General features: G+C 42.1%; 2 protein-coding genes across 4 annotated transcripts in view; both read left to right on the top strand.

Moving 5' to 3' along the window:
* si:dkey-34d22.1 (discoidin, CUB and LCCL domain-containing protein 1) overlaps positions 1-11,029 on the top strand; it is a 29,920-nt gene extending 18,891 nt beyond the window's left edge. For both annotated transcript variants that reach the window (XM_029738200.1, XM_029738198.1), the window contains exon 15: positions 9,642-11,029. In XM_029738200.1, coding sequence (XP_029594060.1) covers positions 9,642-10,081 — 440 coding nt within the window. In that variant the 3' untranslated portion in view covers positions 10,082-11,029. The remainder of the gene's footprint in view (positions 1-9,641) is intronic.
* Positions 11,030-11,227: 198 nt separating this feature from the next.
* On the top strand, positions 11,228-16,970 carry LOC115177443 (transcription initiation factor TFIID subunit 12). Of its 2 annotated transcripts, none has more exons than XM_029738215.1 (6): positions 11,228-11,359; positions 12,996-13,246; positions 13,670-13,747; positions 13,918-14,032; positions 14,524-14,612; positions 16,142-16,970. In XM_029738215.1, the coding sequence occupies exons 2-6, from the start codon at positions 13,076-13,078 to the stop codon at positions 16,175-16,177; spliced, it is 489 nt and encodes a 162-aa protein (XP_029594075.1). In that variant the 5' UTR covers positions 11,228-11,359; positions 12,996-13,075; the 3' UTR covers positions 16,178-16,970. The 2 variants fall into 2 exon arrangements, with proteins under 2 accessions (XP_029594075.1, XP_029594073.1); XM_029738213.1 differs by lacking the exon at positions 11,228-11,359 and adding an exon at positions 11,558-11,710.
* The last annotated feature ends 1 nt before the right edge of the window (position 16,971 follows it).

The raw sequence follows: 16,971 nt of genomic DNA, 5'->3' as shown, positions 1-16,971 counted from the left end.
TTACTATCCTGCAGAAAGCCTTTGTTGAACTGAAATTGGAACTTAATGCCAGTAAAACCAAGTATATGTTATTTTCCAAATCAAGTAAAAATGTATCTGATGATTTATGCATAAGTACTTTGGATGGTGCCCTCGTTGCTGGTGTCCTCATTTATAAATATCTGGGTAGCTGGATTGACGAAAAGCTGTCCTTCAAAAAGGATGTTGATTAATTAAGAATTTAAATAGGTTTCTTCTATAGGAGCAGGTCCTTTTGTTAAATACAGTTGAACTCGGAAGTTTACATACACCTTAGCCAAATACATTTAAATTAAGTTTTTCACAATTCCTGACATTTAATCCTGTTTTAGGTCAGTTAGGATCACCACTTTATTTTAAGAATGTGAAATGTCAGAATAATAGTAGAGAGAATGATTCATTTCAGTTTTAATTCCTTTCATCACATTCCCAGTGGGTCAGAAGTTTACATACACTCAATTAGTATTTAGTAGCATTGCCTTTAAATTGTTTAACTTGGGTCAAATGTTTCGGGTAGCCTTCCGCAATAAGTTGGGTGAATTTTGGCCCATTCCTCCTGACAGAGCTGGTGTAACTGAGTCAGGTTTGTAGGCATCCTTGCTCGCACACGCTTTTTCAGTTCTGCCGACAAATTTTCTATAGGATTGAGGTCAGAGCTTTGTGATTGCCACTCCAATACCTTGACTTTGTTGTCCTTAAGCCATTTTGCCACAACTTTGGAAGTATGCTTGGGGTCATTGTCCATTTGGAAGACCCATTTTTTTTTTTACCTTTATTTAAAACTAGGCAAGTCAGTTAAGAACAAATTCTTATTTTCAATGACAGCCTAGGAACTGTGCATTTTCAGGGGCAGAACAACAGATTTGTACATTGTCAGCTCAGGGATTCGAACTTGCAACCTTTCGGTTACTAGTCCAACACTCTAACCACTAGGCTACCCTGCGACCAAGCTTTAACTTCCTGACTGATGTCTTGAGATGTTGCTTCAATATAACCACATAATTTTCCTCCCTTATGATGCCATCTATTTTGTGAAGTGCACCAGTCCCTCCTGCAGCAAAGCACCCCCGTGCTCACAACATGATGCTGCCACCCTCGTGCTTCACGTTTGGGATGGTGTTCTTCGGCTTGCAAGCCTCCCATTGTGATTTATTCCGGGCAATAGGTTCAGTACACAAAATCTCGTATCGCAATCTTTTTGTCCATATTGCCCTCTTGCATAAACTTCCGCCATACCTTAACCCGTTATTAACCTTCAGATCTGTAAGTTACCAGACCCGGACTCAGGGATGGCCAACCCTGGAGATCCCTTCAATCTCCACCGAGTTAGAAATATCTGCTTTTAGTTTTTTTGGCGTGTGGAATGATCTTCAAAAGTCCTTAAAGTCTTTAAAGTCCTTAAATGTTAGAGGGCCATTTTACTGAAGAATGTGTTTGTGTTTTGCTTTTCGTGTTTTGTGTTTGCTTTTAATGTATTGTGTAATTGATGTGTATATAGATATGTAGTGTAATGGTTGTTTAGTGATGTGTTCGTTCAAGGCACATCTGCGAAAGTGACAGTGGTCTCAGCACGACTCCCTGCTTAAATAAAGGTTAAATCAACAAAAGAAAATAGGAAGAAGACATTCAGATGTTATCTTTTTCTATTTGCCAGATGATGTATTCACAGTAGTCCAAGAGCCAGAGACATAGCAGTTCCTTCTTCATAATCTTGAAATAAGAGAGGCATGTCAAGTCTAGCCTGGTTCCATGTCTGTTTGTGCTGTATAGCCAACTCCTAGGCTATACAGCACAAACAGATCCAGGACCAGGCTATCCTGCCAGGGCAACAGGACTACACATACACATCTCCCCCCGCTTACTATTGCTAGGCCAATGAATATTCACATGGACTCATCTCATTGCAATTCTGGACTGTTTCAATATTACTCAACAATTTTCCCACTCACATCAAGGGATACTTGATCTCGTCTGCTCTGTTAGCCTCAACCTAACTCATATTTCCCCTTCTCAGTTCCCACTGTTTGACCACAATATTCTTAATTTCTCTCTTCTCTCATACACACCCCAAAACATTGACAAAAGCCTCCTCTCCTTCCGCAACATCAAAGCTGTTAACCCCATCCAACTCTCTGATGCCATCTATTCTGTCCAGCCCCTTGTCCACACCCCCAACTCACCTGATGAACTAGCTGCCTAATTCAACACTGCTCTACCTGCCTCCCTCAACTCTCTGGCCCCCCTGCCCCTCTTCCTTCTCCCCCTGGTTTACCTCTAAGCTCCGCACCCTGAAGCAAACTGGTCGCCTGGAGCGCTTGAGCAGGAAGTCTGGGCCCACCGTCCACGCTAAAGCCTACAAACTCCACCTCTCCACCTACAGAGATGCCCTCAGTGCTGCCAGGTCTGCCTACTTCTCCAACATCATCAACAGCTCCAATAAGAACTCCCAAACTCTGTTCTCCACTGTCAGCAAACTACTTCAGCCCCATGACGACACCTTCTCTACTCCCTCCACTGAACTCCAAATCCTTCCTCCAGTTTTTCAAGGACAAGATCACCAAAATAAACTCATCACTGACTGATCAATCTCCCTCAGCCGCCCCTCCCCCTGTCAACCTCCCAACTGTCACCCCTGAAACTCGCCCCCCATTGACTCTCCATATATCGCAAAACTCATCATGTCATCCAAGACTACAACCTGCTCCCTGGATCCCATCCCCACGGTTCTCATCAAAGCCTGCCTGCCTGCTCTCTGTCCATATATCACACACATTGTCAACCTTTCCCTCATCCATGGAACTGTCCTCTCCAACTACAAAACAGCTGTAGTCACTCCCATCTTAAAACCTGTTACGGCTAGGGGTTCGCTAGCGGAACGTTTCGACAACATCCGGTGAAATGGCAGAGCGTGAAATTCAAAAATAATTATTAGAAATATTTCTACATTTCATACATTCACAAGTGCAATATACCAAATTAAAGCTTAACTTCTTGTTAATCTAGCCAACGTGTCAGATTTCAAAAAGGCTTTACGGCGAAAGCAAACCATGCTATTATCTGAGGACAGCACCCCATCAAACAAACACATGACAATCATAATTCAACCCGCCAGGCGCGACACAAAACTCAGAAATAACGATATAATTCATGCCTTACCTTTGAAGATCTTCTTCTGTTGGCACTCCAATATGTCCCATAAACATCATAAATGGTCCTTTTGTTCGATAAATTCCGTCATTATATCTCCAAAATGTCCATTTATTTGGCGCGTTTGACTCAGAAAAACACCGGTTCCAACTCGCGCAACATGACTACAAAATATCTAATAAGTTACCCGTAATCTTGATCCAAACATTTCAAACAACTTTCCTAATACAACTTTAGGTATTTTTTTACGTAAATAATCGATAAAATTTAAGACGGGATAAACTGTGTTCAATACAGGACGGAAGCAAAGTGGAGCGAGCTTTCAGGTCGCGCGCCCCAACCACAACAGTACACTAGACTCAACCCTCGTTCTAAACAGCCATACTTCTTCATTACTCAAAAGAAAAACATCAACCAATTTCTAAAGACTGTTGACATCCAGTGGAAGCGATAGGAACTCCGAGCAAGTGCCTTAGAAATCTAGATCCACATAGAAAAAACATTGAAAACACTGTCACCTCAACAGCAACAAAAATTCCTGGATGGTTTGCCCTCGGGGTTTCGCCTGCCAAATAAGTTCTGTTATACTCACAGACATAATTCTAACAGTTTTAGAAACTTTGGAGTGTTTTCTATCCAAATTATATGCATATCCTAGCTTCTGGGCCTGAGTAGCAGGCAGTTTACTTTGGGCACGCTTTTCATCCGGACGTGAAAATACTGCCCCCTATCCCAAACAGGTTAAAAATCCCCGGACTGGACACTACCATTCTCAGTCACTTCCGCCCCATTTCCAACCTCCTAAAATGAACACCTGCCACCTGCCAATGCGGGTAGCTTTTGGCATTGGCGGGTAAGAGGTCTATTTCACCAGCCACGTTGGCGGGTGGTCAGGGTTCAACAGTGCAAGCATTTCACTCGCATTTGTGAATAAAAATAGTCAAGTATGATCACATTTATAGTCGAATAAATGCTGCGATATCTGTTTTCATAGCTGGTAAATTAATCGCACAAAGCCAAAGAACTAAGAATCCTATATAGGCGCTGAAAAACTGCCTGGCTGGGGGCTGTGTGTACATGAAGAGCTGAATGAAAGATACATTTTTAAAAGCTGCGCAGAGGCATAAAAGTTGGTTTAATTTATTTGAAACGAAAGTCTACTAAAGTGAGACTTTGTCCTTGTGTTTCTTGGCTATTTACAGTTTTTTTCACAAGTGAATTTGTTTTTCTATGTTTGAATTTCAACTGTTAGGGAAGAGAAGACAACGCTTCAACTAGTTAGACTCAATCTCACAGGCACAAATATGACTGGAGTCGTGCTACCATATAACCTCCGGCCCTTAAAGGGGCAGGTGAACATTTTTGTCTCATCTGTGATATTTGGTTAAAAGACTCGGGTCACAAAAAAATGAAATTAAACAATATACCACATTACTTCTTACTAGTAATACATTTATTGTTTTAGAAACAATGCAAAGCATGCTCATCCGTTTTTTGTGTTTTGTTGGTGTAATTTTAGCAACAACAAAAATATTTTGGCTGGTAAAAAACTGATTGGCTGGTATATTTTTTTTTATCTACCTGCCCCAGTGGCTGGTGGACCAAAAAGTTAACTTTATACCCTGCTTCCCTTCCTTGCCAAGACTCTGGAATGGACTGCTGCCTCCCAATTCCAAACCCACCTGCTAATCGAGTACTTCCAGTCTGGTTTCCCTCACCTCCACAGTACTGAAACTGCACTCCTCAAAGTTGTCAATGACCTCCTCACCTCTGCTGATGTCCTCAACATCCTGATTCTTCTCAATCTAAGTGCCGCTTTTGACACAGTGAGCCATCAGATCCCCCTCACCAGGCTTCAGGGTCTGGGTGTTGAGGGCACCGCAGTCATGGCTACAATCATACCTCACAAACCAGACCCTCAATGGCCACAACTCAGACTCAGCTGAAGTTACACAGGGTGTCCTCCAGGGCTCTGTGCTGGGCCCCTTACTCTTCATTATCTACATCCTCCACCTTGGTCAGATCCTCCGTCACTTCAACCTTGACTTCCACTGCTATGCCGACACCACCCAGATCTACCTCAGCACCAAATCCTTCCTCAACCCGCCTCTGACCCACATTGAATCCTGCCTCTCTGCAATAAAAACATGGATGCAACAAAACTTCCTCAAGTTCAACAGTGATAAAACGGAACTCCTCATGATAGGCACCAAATCCACCCTCACCAAAGCTGGCAACTTCACTACTGTCTCTCCCTCCCCTCGCGCATGTAACCTTGACGTCATCCTGGACTCCACCCTCTTCCCCCTGCAACATTGCCAAAGTCAAGTCCTCCCTCTCCCGTCCTGCCACTGAAACCCTCATACATGCATTAATCTCCTCCCGTCTTGACTATTGCAACTCACTACTCCGGCTTCAACTCAAGCTCCCTCCTTAAGCTCCAAATTGTTCAAAACGCTGCAGCCCTTCTCACCCACACTAAGTTCTGGCAGCACATCACCCCTGTCCTCCATGAGCTTCACTGGCTCCCTGTCTCCCAACACATTGATTACAAGACCCTCCTTCTGACCTACAAAGCCCTCCACCACCTTGCCCCTCCTTACCTCTCAGACCTTCTTCTCCCCTACCAGATTAAGATTTAGATCACTTTATTGATCAATTGCACACAAGGTCCAACCAAAATGTTACTTCCGCTTTTAACCCAACCCCTCCGAAAGACACACATACATAAACAGGTTTTAGAGAAGTACAGGGGGCTGCCACACTGGGGGCCCAGTGAGCTGTCATTGTGGGGGGTTAAGTGCCTTGCTCAAGGGCACAACGGCAGGCAATGGCCTCTAGAATTCTAACTGGCAACCCTCCGCTTGCTGGCTCGCCTCTAACCACTAGGCTACCTGCCGCACCAACCTACACGCTCACTCCGTTCCACCACAGCAGGCCACCTTGACATCCCCAGGTCCAAGCTCCAGAGCTTTGGCGACAGGGCCTTCTCCGAGGTTGCTCCTAAGCTCTGGAACTCCCTCCCTCCAGCCATCCATGACTCTGAGTCCATCACCATCTTTCAGTCCAACCTCATCCAAACTACTCTGCTCCCTCCCTCCCTCCCACTCTCTCTCTCTCTCTCTCTCTCTCTCTCTTTCTCTCTCACTCACATCCTCTGACTTGGCTGGCCCGTTTGCAGAGCTCAGACCAGGCTTGACAAGCAAACAGCTTTCTCCAGGGGCTGCCCATTCTTCCCCTTCGCTTAGTCCATCTCCCAATTGCAGTATAAACATTCCTCTCTTTGGTCTGCGGAGCCCGCTCTGAAAGAGACCCTTTAATTGGAGCTGGATAAAGGGCACTCATGCCAGGGAAGCACAGCCTCCCCCTCCCTCCCACAGATGAAGGGGCACTACACTGAGAAGGCCAGTGATAAACAGGACAGAGGGCAGTCGCTAAGACAATTATAGGCGTCTCTAATTAAAATAGCTCCCCCTCAGAGGTTGGGTGAGGGATAGGGTCTGAGGCCTCCCCTGTCAGCCCTCATCCCAGTCACTAGAGATCGGCCATTGTTTGTGGCCACAGAGCTCTTTTAGGGGCTCAACAATGCCCATGATATGAGCCCTACTGAGTATGAGGGAGGCACTTTCAAGACATGGCTGGAGGGAGTACAGAGCACCACTTTAATGTATTTTTATGAGCCCTACTGTCATGACAACATACCCCAGTACTGTAAAAAAAAACATTTAATCTAGGAAAGTCAGTTAAGAACAAATTCTTATTTAGAATGACGGCCTACACCGGCCAAACCCGGACGACGCTGGGCCAATTGTGCGCCACCCAATCACGGCCGGTTGTGATACAGCCTGGATTCGGACCAGGGTGTCTGTAGAGACGCCTCTAGCACTGAGATGCAGTGCCTTAGACCACAGCACCACTCGGGAGCCCAAGCCCCTGCTTGTACAGTCCTGGGGTATGTTGTCATGACAAGTCCTTAACCCCTGTTACCCTTTCTGAAATTAAGGATGTTACATTTAAACTGTACTTCAGCTACAGTGGCAAGACAAAGTATGTGAACCCTTTGGAATTACCTGGATTTCTGCATAAATTGGTCCTAAAATTTTATCTGACCTTCATCTAAGTCACAACAATAGACAAACACAGTGTGCTTCAACTAATAACACACAAATGAATGTACCGTAATTTCCGGGCTATTAAGCGCACCTGAATATAAGCCGCACCCACTGAATTAAAAAATATATATATTATTTTGAACATAAATAAGCCGCACATGTCTATAAGCCGCAGGTGCCTACCGGTACATTGAAACAAATTAACTTTACACACACAGGCTTTAACGAAACACGGCTTGTAACAAAAATAAATAGGCTTTAACGAAACACGGCTTGTAACAAAAATAAATAGGCTTTAACGAAACACGGCTTGTAACAAAAACAAAAAAATGAGCAGTAAGCTTTAGTTGTCTTTTTGCACTGAGTCAATTCCTCACGCTGCTGTTTCCAACGTCTTATCATCGACTCATTAAGACCAAGCTCCCGTGCAGCAGCTCTATTTCCTTTTCCAACAGCCAGATCAATCGCCTTCAACTTGAAAGCTGCATCATATGCATTTCTCTGTGTCTTTGCCATGATGAGGGTGACAAAATGACTACCGTAATCAGAATGATGGGAAGTTTGAGAGCGCTCGATTTAATCTAAACAGTAAACAAAAAAGTTGTTTGACCTTAACCCGTTCGGCAATTTCATTGGTCTAATGAAAGCTTCATGCCGCCAAAAAACTGAGCACGTCACAGAATGTGTTTTTTTGGAGAAAAAAAAATTGAAAGCGGGAAAAATCCATATATTAGCCGCGTCATTGTTTAAGCCGCGAGGTTCAAAGCCTGGGAAAAAAGTTGCGGCTTATAGTCCGGAATTTACGGGAGTTTTCTTGTCTATATTGAATACATCATTTAAAAATTCACAGTGTAGGTTGGAAAAGGTATGTGAACCCCTAGGCTAATGACTTCTCCAAAAGCTAATTAGAGTCAGGAGTCAGCTAACCTGGAGTCCAATCAATGAGACGAGATTGGAAATGTTGGTTAGAGTTGCCCTGCCCTATACAAAACACTCACAAAATGTGAGTTTGCTGTTCACGAAAGCATTGCCTGATGTGAACCATGCCTCGAACTAAAGACATATCAGAAGACCTAAGATTAAGAATTGTTGAATTGCATAAAGCTGTAAAGGGTTGCAAAAGTATCTCTAAAAGCCATGATGTTCATCAGTCCACAGTAAGCCAAATTGTCTATAAATGGATAAAGTTTAGCACTGTTGCTACTCTCTCTAGGACTGGCCATCCTTCAAAGATGACTGCAAGAGCACAGCGCAGAATGCTCAATGAGGTTAAGAAGAATCCTTGAGTGTCAGTTTAAGACTTACAGAAATCTCTGGAAACTGCTAACCTCTCTGTTGACGAGTCTACGATACGTAAAACACTAAACAAGAATGGTGTTCATGGGAGGACACCACGGAAGAAGCCACTGCTGTCCAAAAAAACATTGCTGCATGTCTGAAGTTTGGAAAAGAGCACCTGGATGTTCCACAGCGCTACTGGCAAAATATTCTGTGGACAGATTAAACTAAAGTTGAGTTGTTTGGAAGGAACACACAACACTGTGTGGAGAAAAAAAGGCACAGCACACCAACATCAAAACCTCATCCCAACTGTAAAGTATGTTGGCGGGAGCATAGTGGTTTGGGTCTGCTTTGCTGCCTCAGGGCCTGGACAGCTTGCTATCATCGACGGAAAAATGAATTCCCAAGTTTATCAAGACTTTTTGCAGGAAATGTAAGGCTATCTGTCCGCCAAATGAAGGTCAACAGAAGTTGGGTGATACAACAGGACAACAACCCAAAAGACAGAAGCAAATCAACAACAGAATGGCTTCAACAGAAGAAAATACGCCTTCTGGAGTGGCCCAGTCAGTCCTGACCTTCAACCCGATTGAGATGCAGTGGTATGACCTCGAGAGCTGTTCACACCAGATATCCCAAGAATATTGCTGAATTGAAACAGTTTTGTTAAGAGTAATGGTCCAAAATTCCTCCTGACCGTTGTGCAGGTCTGATCCGCAACTACAGAAAATGTTTGGTTGAGGTTATTGCTGCCAAAGGAGGGTCAACCAGTTATTAAATCCAAGGGTTCACATACTTTTTCCACCATGCACTGTGAATGTTTACACAGTGTGCTCAAAAAAGACATGAAAACGTATAATTGTTTGTGAGTTATTAGTTTAAGCAGACTGTGTTTGTCTATTGTTGTGACTTAGATGAATATCAGATCAAATTATATGACCAATTTAAGCAGAAATCCAGGTAATTCCAAAGGGTTCACATAATTTTTCTTGTCACTCTATATGTTTCTGGTGCTTCATAGAACTAGAAATAATATGTGAGCTCTGTGACACATTCATGTTTGTTGTGTTTCTGCTTGCCCAGACTATGCAGAGCCAGATGTGATGGTTTGGGGGCAGAAGCTTGGCTCCACCTTCCGGCCCACAGTGGAGGAGGGCTACACCGTCCCCTTCACTTTCAACCTCTATGACACCCCTGGAAAGCTCCTAGAGCACACTGAGCACCTGACCCTGGAGCCCGAGTATGCCACCCCATTCAGTGACCAGCACCCAGGTCCCAATCTGGCAACTCCACATGGGACACTACACAACAACAAACATGTGCTGCCTATGGTTTCTACAGGGACAAGGACCACAATAACCCAGGCCCAGTATGACTGCCCCTCTCACAGAGAGTTGCCCAATGGCTATTGCACTACGTCTCTCCATGCCAATGGCCCACGCCCGGCCAGTGTGGTCTACACTGAGCCTGAGCCCCTGTTGTCTGACTCCCTACTACAGCACACATATGAGGAGCCTTTCTGAATACAGCAAGCTCAACCAGTATTGCTGAAGTGTTACATATTGCACGCAATAAATGTAAAGGTAATTTACGATTGAGCCAATACATGCAGCATTTACTGTGAATGCAGTTTCCGCTAACACAGGAACATTGTCTTTAAATTTAAATCACACTGTAACCCTGAATTTCAGCAATACGGATTGAATAGAGCCAAACCTAGTACACACAGCCTTATTCTTTTAATTGTCTGTGTGTACCAGGTTGCACTTGGTGGCACCATTGGCTGCTCTCTGCTTGGCACTCCCACCCCTTGGGCCCTCCTAATGGGCAGAGTAGGGACCATTCATGACCAGTACTGTCCAATGTTGATGACCTGTTATTTGCAAGAAAATGTGTCTAATGGCTTAGCATTGGATGGCTATAGGCTATATATTGATTCCAATTAACTAATATACTTCGTAAATAAAACGGCACAAGAAGTAAAATATAAATTACAAATCAAAGTTGAACATATTTGAAAGCTGAAATGATCATTGAAGTGTCATATGAACTTGTTATACAGTTTAAATCATTCTTACAGGAGCTGTACAAAAAAAGAGCATGTCTTGGAAAGAGCAATATGACTGTCTGATTACAGTGTATTATCTTGTATCAAGTTGTGACACCATTTCACTCATCTGTTTAGATAATGCTTACTATTTTTCATTTTTTACTGTGATATTCTTTAAAGAATTTTCAGGAGAACTTCATGTTCACAGAGTAAACTGAATGACACTGAAAAGTGAATATTTTTGTACAGGAAAAATAAATACAGTGACGAAAATAGTTATTTCTATTATATTTAACACTATATTATCTGGGCCTCAAATGTTTGTACAGAGATAAAAGTGTGTGTTGTGGTTGAATAAAACTGACACACAAACGTGCTTTGTTGACATCTTGTAGTAAAGAAAAATGATGTGTGAAGAAAACAGAAGACCAATCATTTTTATTTAGTATTAAATTATGTTATGCCCAAATTTACCCATACACAATCACATTGACCAGTTGTGGGTTATTGACTAGGCTACACGCGATATCAGTTTTTGGGGGTTGCGTTCACATTCATATTGTAGAGTGAGCAACATTTCCTTCATCAGACACTGGGGGCAGGAGTACGTCAATTTGGGTGTACCGGAAATACAGTTATTCAAATAGAAAGAGCTGAAAAAAATCTGACTTTCTAGCCATAGACGGGTTTGTGTTGTGTGGACTTAAATTTGCTAGTTCAAAACATGGGGAGATAGTGTTTGTTTTGTCAGGTAAGTATTTAAAACATATATATATCTTGGGGAGATTACATGTAATTTTTTCCAGCTAGTTTGCACAGCGTAATGATTGTGGGAAGATCTCAATTATTTACTCTTCGTGTCCTCTCTCCTTCTCAAAAACCCATTGGATGAGAAAGCCAGAGGTCCCGCCCTTCTGACCCTCTCCCCCAATGGGTTTTTGAAAAGGAGGCAAAGAGAAAGGAACGTGTGCAATTGAGATCCTCCCCATGTTGTGTTAGCAGGTATCTAGCTGGCTAATAACTAGCTAGCAAGACGGCTAAGGTTAAGCCAGCTGCATTTATGGCTTGACATTAAAATGTAACTTTCGAGTGAAATATAAAGGTATTTATTTTCTATATGTAGATACGCTTTCTTGGACCATTCCATGGAAAATGTGACCGTTGTGTCTTCAAGCTGAATCTTTGCTAAATCTGTAACGTTACCTAGCTAAATCACGTTAGCCTGCTAACTAACGGATGTTAACTGAAATTATCTGTGGTTGTGATGCATTTGTTACTAGTTTTTCAACATGATTACGGCTTCCTGTAGTTAAATTCAACGCTTGTCTCACGATATCATACAATCAACATGTGCTCAATCAATATTTATCCAGTTAACGTGAGTCGGTCGGTCGGCTAGCTAGTCAACAAACATAGCTAGCTGTCACCTGAGTGTTGATATGCCCATACGCAATAATGTAAGACTGACAGACGGTGTAATGTTATTGGTTTGCCAGCAGTAATGTGTGATATTTGTTTTAACTACCCAGTAAATATCCATAGAAATATCATGCCAGGTTTTGTAACCTAGGTTTTAGTTAGCTATTTAAAAGTGTCAGACTAGCTAACTACCTAAATGTCATGATATGACTATAAGATCTGTAGAATATTTCCCCAAATTTTCTCATTTCTTTTTCCAGGTTTCTCATTTTCCAAGTCTTTTCATGTTTTCATGCTCAAAATCACACTTAATATTGTAGTCCACAACAATGCTTTAACTACACCAAGAGACCACTTTTGAGGTCTGGGGAAAAATAGAAGAAATGTGGGTTTTGGGGTGTAGTTACCCTTTAATGCAAGTGTGCACCAGCAAGAGACCCTTGTTTGGTTGGCTATGTTTCTGTAGTGCTCATGTGATTGTGTTGATGCAAGTAATCATGATATCATTCTGTGAGGCAGGCATAGGCATTTTTGTAGTTAACATTTTAATTAAGAAGGTTTTTGAGTCTTTCTATTTCTACCAGAAGAGATTACACAAAGTGTAGACATACGCGAGCACCGCACACCCACAGACGGGGCATTTCTCTGCCGTTTCCAAAAGTTGCAGGCAAATATGAATAACTGATGCATTTTGTTAACGTCTTATGATTAACTTGGGCAAATTATTGCATTTTCTAATGTTTCATACATTTAGTACATTTCTACTAAGTTCAGTAAAATTGTTTATATTGTTGAATTCCGTTTTAATGTCTGGATTCCGTGATTCCGTCCGCGTTCTCTGCAGCGCAGATTTTATAAGGCCCTAGTCATATCCCATGTACCAGTCTACCCTCACCCTGGCATTCTGTGTGTTGTTGATTGAGGGCGCAAGGGGCTTTTTGTCTCACACTTTTCCATTCTGATTCCAGTTTCACGGACCTGGTCCTTACGACGACAGTGCAGACCCAGAGAGAGGCACCACCATCTGACATCCTAGGTCTGGAAGATTATGACCCAGTACCAACCACAGTCCAACCGTTCCAACTTCTTCACCGTGAAAGCCGAGGCCTCCTCAACACCACCTCTCGCCACCAGCATGGCCAATAGCAGCGCTGCCGCTCCAGGGAAGGTGATGGGCACACCTGGCCCTGCCGGCAGAATTAGCCCAGAAGGAAGTCAGGTGAGTCCTCATATCCATCTCCTCATCACCAACCTGAGGCATGTTGGAAAAAGTTTTGTGACAGAAAATGAAAATGTATCTTTTTAATTGGACAGGAAGTCCCTCCCTATTTCAGTTCGGATTTTTCCATTTGGTAGCTAATAAACACGACCTTGGTATACTCCAGCTGGGTGATGTTTTTCAATAGAATTGTTCAAAGAATTCACTAAAACTGTGAGGTACAGTTACTACTTGGCTTTGCATATATTGATGCCAATCCTTCAGTTTCATGTGCTGGTTGGTTCTGTAAAAACATGCCTTCTATGTTCATCTCCCTAGCCAGATGCCAAGTTTCAGAGTGTACAATGAGTATGTAGCTACTCTGCTTGACTGCTTCTAGTGCACCATTGACTATGACTAACAACCTGTTTGCCCTCCACTCAGGTGTTGAGTAAAAAGAAGCTGCAGGACCTAGTAAGAGAGATTGACCCCAATGAGCAGCTTGATGAGGATGTGGAGGAGGTATGTTTACTACAGTAGCTCAGAAGTGTCTTTCACTGAAGATGGCGTCCCAAAACCACAATCCCAAAACCAACGGCTGCCTGTCAGCTGGCCCGCCATCGCGACTAGTGCATGCAATGTTTTGAAGCCTCACCACTTGTGACCTGAGGTCCCCTCTGTCTTCCTCTCAGATGCTGCTGCAGATTGCAGATGACTTCATTGACAGTGTGGTGACGGCTGCCTGTCAGCTGGCCCGCCATCGCAAGTCCAACACCTTAGAAGTGAAGGACGTCCAGCTACACCTGGGTGAGTAAAAGAACAGGCTGATACTGGCTGATGGTTGGAGCAGCAGCCGCTGCAGTCAGGGCTCTACGCTGAACTTTTTTTACAAGGAACACATGTGCGCCTAAGTTGAGAAATGTTGGCGCACACAAAGAAATTTAAGATCACAGTATTAGAGGTAATAACGCTAGAATCCTTAATTTTTCTAGGCTTACTGGTGCTTCTAAATAACAAATCCAGGTCACACAGCTAAATATTTTGGTGCATATGTGAGTAAAATGCTCTCACTGTAGAGCCCTGGCAACTATTGTGGCATAAGCAGTGTTTGTCTCCATTACTGGAATGATTAATTTACTATGGCAAAAATGAACAGTCTTGAGAGCCATGGGTGTAGCAGTTTTGAGTTTTAAAGATATGCATATAAAAAGTGGATGAAGTTAATGGACCATTTCCTGTTGAGTGTATTTTCTCTTTGATTTTTATTCTCACTCCCTGTGTTGTCTGCCACTTAACAGAGCGCCAATGGAACATGTGGATTCCTGGCTATGGTTCAGATGAGATTCGGCCGTATAAGAAGGCTTGTACAACAGAGGCCCACAAACAGGTTTGTTTGTCACACTTTCATCTTGATCACACCCAGGGTTCAAATTTGTACTAATGAATTGTGCTAAACGTTCAATAATTAAAATATACAGTGCTGTGAAAGTATTTCCCCCCTTTCTGAATTTCTCTATTTTTGATACTGAATGTATATTCAACCAAAACCTAATATTAGACCAAGGGAACCTGAGGTTACAAATAACAAAGAAAGATATACTTGTTTTATTAATTAACAAAGTTATGCAACAACCAATTCCCCTGTGTGAAAAAGTAATTGCCCCCTTACACTCAATAACTGGTTGTGCCACCTTTAGCTGCAATGACTGCAACCTAATCTCATTGAAAAAGTTGACTCAAGTTTGCTAAAAAGCACCTGGAAGCACCTGTATGATCATCAAGACTCTTAGAAGAATGTTCTATGGACAGATGAGTTAAAAGTATAACTTTTTGGATGACACGGGTCCCATTATGCCTGGTGAAAACCAAACACTCCATTCCACAGTAAGAACCGTATACCAATGGTCAAGCATGGTGGTGGATGGTAGTGTGATAGTTTTAGAATGCTTTGCTGCCTCAGGACCTAGACGACTTGCCTTAATAGAAGGAACCATGAATTCTGCTCTGTATCAGATAATTCTACAGGAGAGTGTCAGGCCATCCATCTGTGAGCTGAAGCTGAAGCGCAGCTGAGTCATGCAGCAAGATAATGATCCAAAACACACAATCAAGTCTACATGAAAATGGCTAAAAAGCAGCACATTTGAAGTTTTGGAATGGCCTAGGCAAAGTCCAGACCTAATCCCAATTGAGATGTTGTAGCAGGACTTGAAATGAGCAGTTCATGCTTGAAAACCCACATGTTGCTGAGTTAAAGCAATTCTGCATGGAAGAGTGGGCCAGACATCTTTACAAATGAAGCATTTGTGTTTAGTGAGTCTGCCAGATCAGAACAGGAATGTTCTCTTGATAAGTGTGTGAATTTGACAATTTTCCTGTCCTGTTAAGCATTCAAAATGTAATGAGTACTTTAGGGTGTCAGGGAAAATGTATTGAGTAAAAAGTAAATTATTTTCTTTAGGAATGTAGTGAAGTAAAAGTTGTCAAATTTAAATAGTAAAGTACAGATAACCCAAAACACTACTTAAGTAGTACTTTAAAGTATTTTTACTTAAGTACTTTACACCACTGGAAATAAGTATGTAATTGTGTTATTTGTTCACTCAGGTTCCCTTTGTCTAATATTAGGTTTTGGTTGAAGATATAACATTCAGTATCAAAAATATGCAAAAGTAGAGAAAATTAGAAAGGTGGCAAATACTTTTTCACAGCACTGTACATGTATTATATATTTATTATTTTTGGTGTATTGTTTGTTTAGGAAGTATTGAAAATAATGTCAATCATTTAATATGCGGTTGTCTTACCTACCTTAGTTGAATGCACTGACTGTAAGGCGCTCTGGATAAGAATGTCTACGAAAAAATGACCTAAGTGCAATAGTGATTGAGCATGTTTTTAATTTGTCTCATCCAGAGAATGGCATTGATCCGCAAAACAACCAAAAAGTAGCAAGACCTGGATCCAGCCTCGCACAAACACTCTGTGCTTTTTGTCTCTCTTTTTGTTTTTTCTCTGTGTATTTCTAATAATGGGGGACATTCTTTCACCCACGTCTTCATCTCCCCCAGGTTTTGTGTGTGATTTGTCAGCTCCATCATCACACAAGTATTTTGATATCGAGTCCTTTTTAATGCTTTTCACCACAAACTGGCCAAAATCACACACTCCTCATTCAGTGTAAATGTACACTCAGGTATGGAGTGTTGTTTTTGGACAGTGTTTTGTTTTTGGAATTATCTGTTCAACTTTACTTTTTTGTTCAGGAGTAACCACCAAACACACACACCTTCAATATGGTGGTGGTTACCATACTCTTTCCCACTTTTTTTAATTTTATTTTGTCTGGCATGCGTTTGCTGTTGTGTGTTTAGTTTTTGTCACATAAACCCCCTTCATCTAACATCAGAAATGTACACCTTTTGCAGGTAGTTAGTTTTCAGGATACTGTCATGGCACTATGTTTTTGTGTGCTGTAGGGATCTGATGTCATCTTCATAGTTCATTAGAAAATTACCCAAGACATTGTTTTTCATAAGATGTCAACAATTAACTGATTATTATTCAAAAATAATAAGTATGTGAAGTATTGCTTGTATCGCCAGACTGCAGTGAGATGGGGTGGGGTAATGGTCCTTATTTGGGGATGTGTAGGGAAGCAGTAACATTTGTTTTACTTTATATGACAGTGTTTTAGTTAAACCTGTTCTTTTTATTCGATAAATAAAACAAGATTCATATTTCAC

This window comes from Salmo trutta, chromosome 37 (assembly GCF_901001165.1).
Source record: "Salmo trutta chromosome 37, fSalTru1.1, whole genome shotgun sequence".
Classification (NCBI taxonomy): domain Eukaryota; kingdom Metazoa; phylum Chordata; class Actinopteri; order Salmoniformes; family Salmonidae; genus Salmo; species Salmo trutta.
This window is presented reverse-complemented; position numbering and strand designations above follow the sequence as displayed.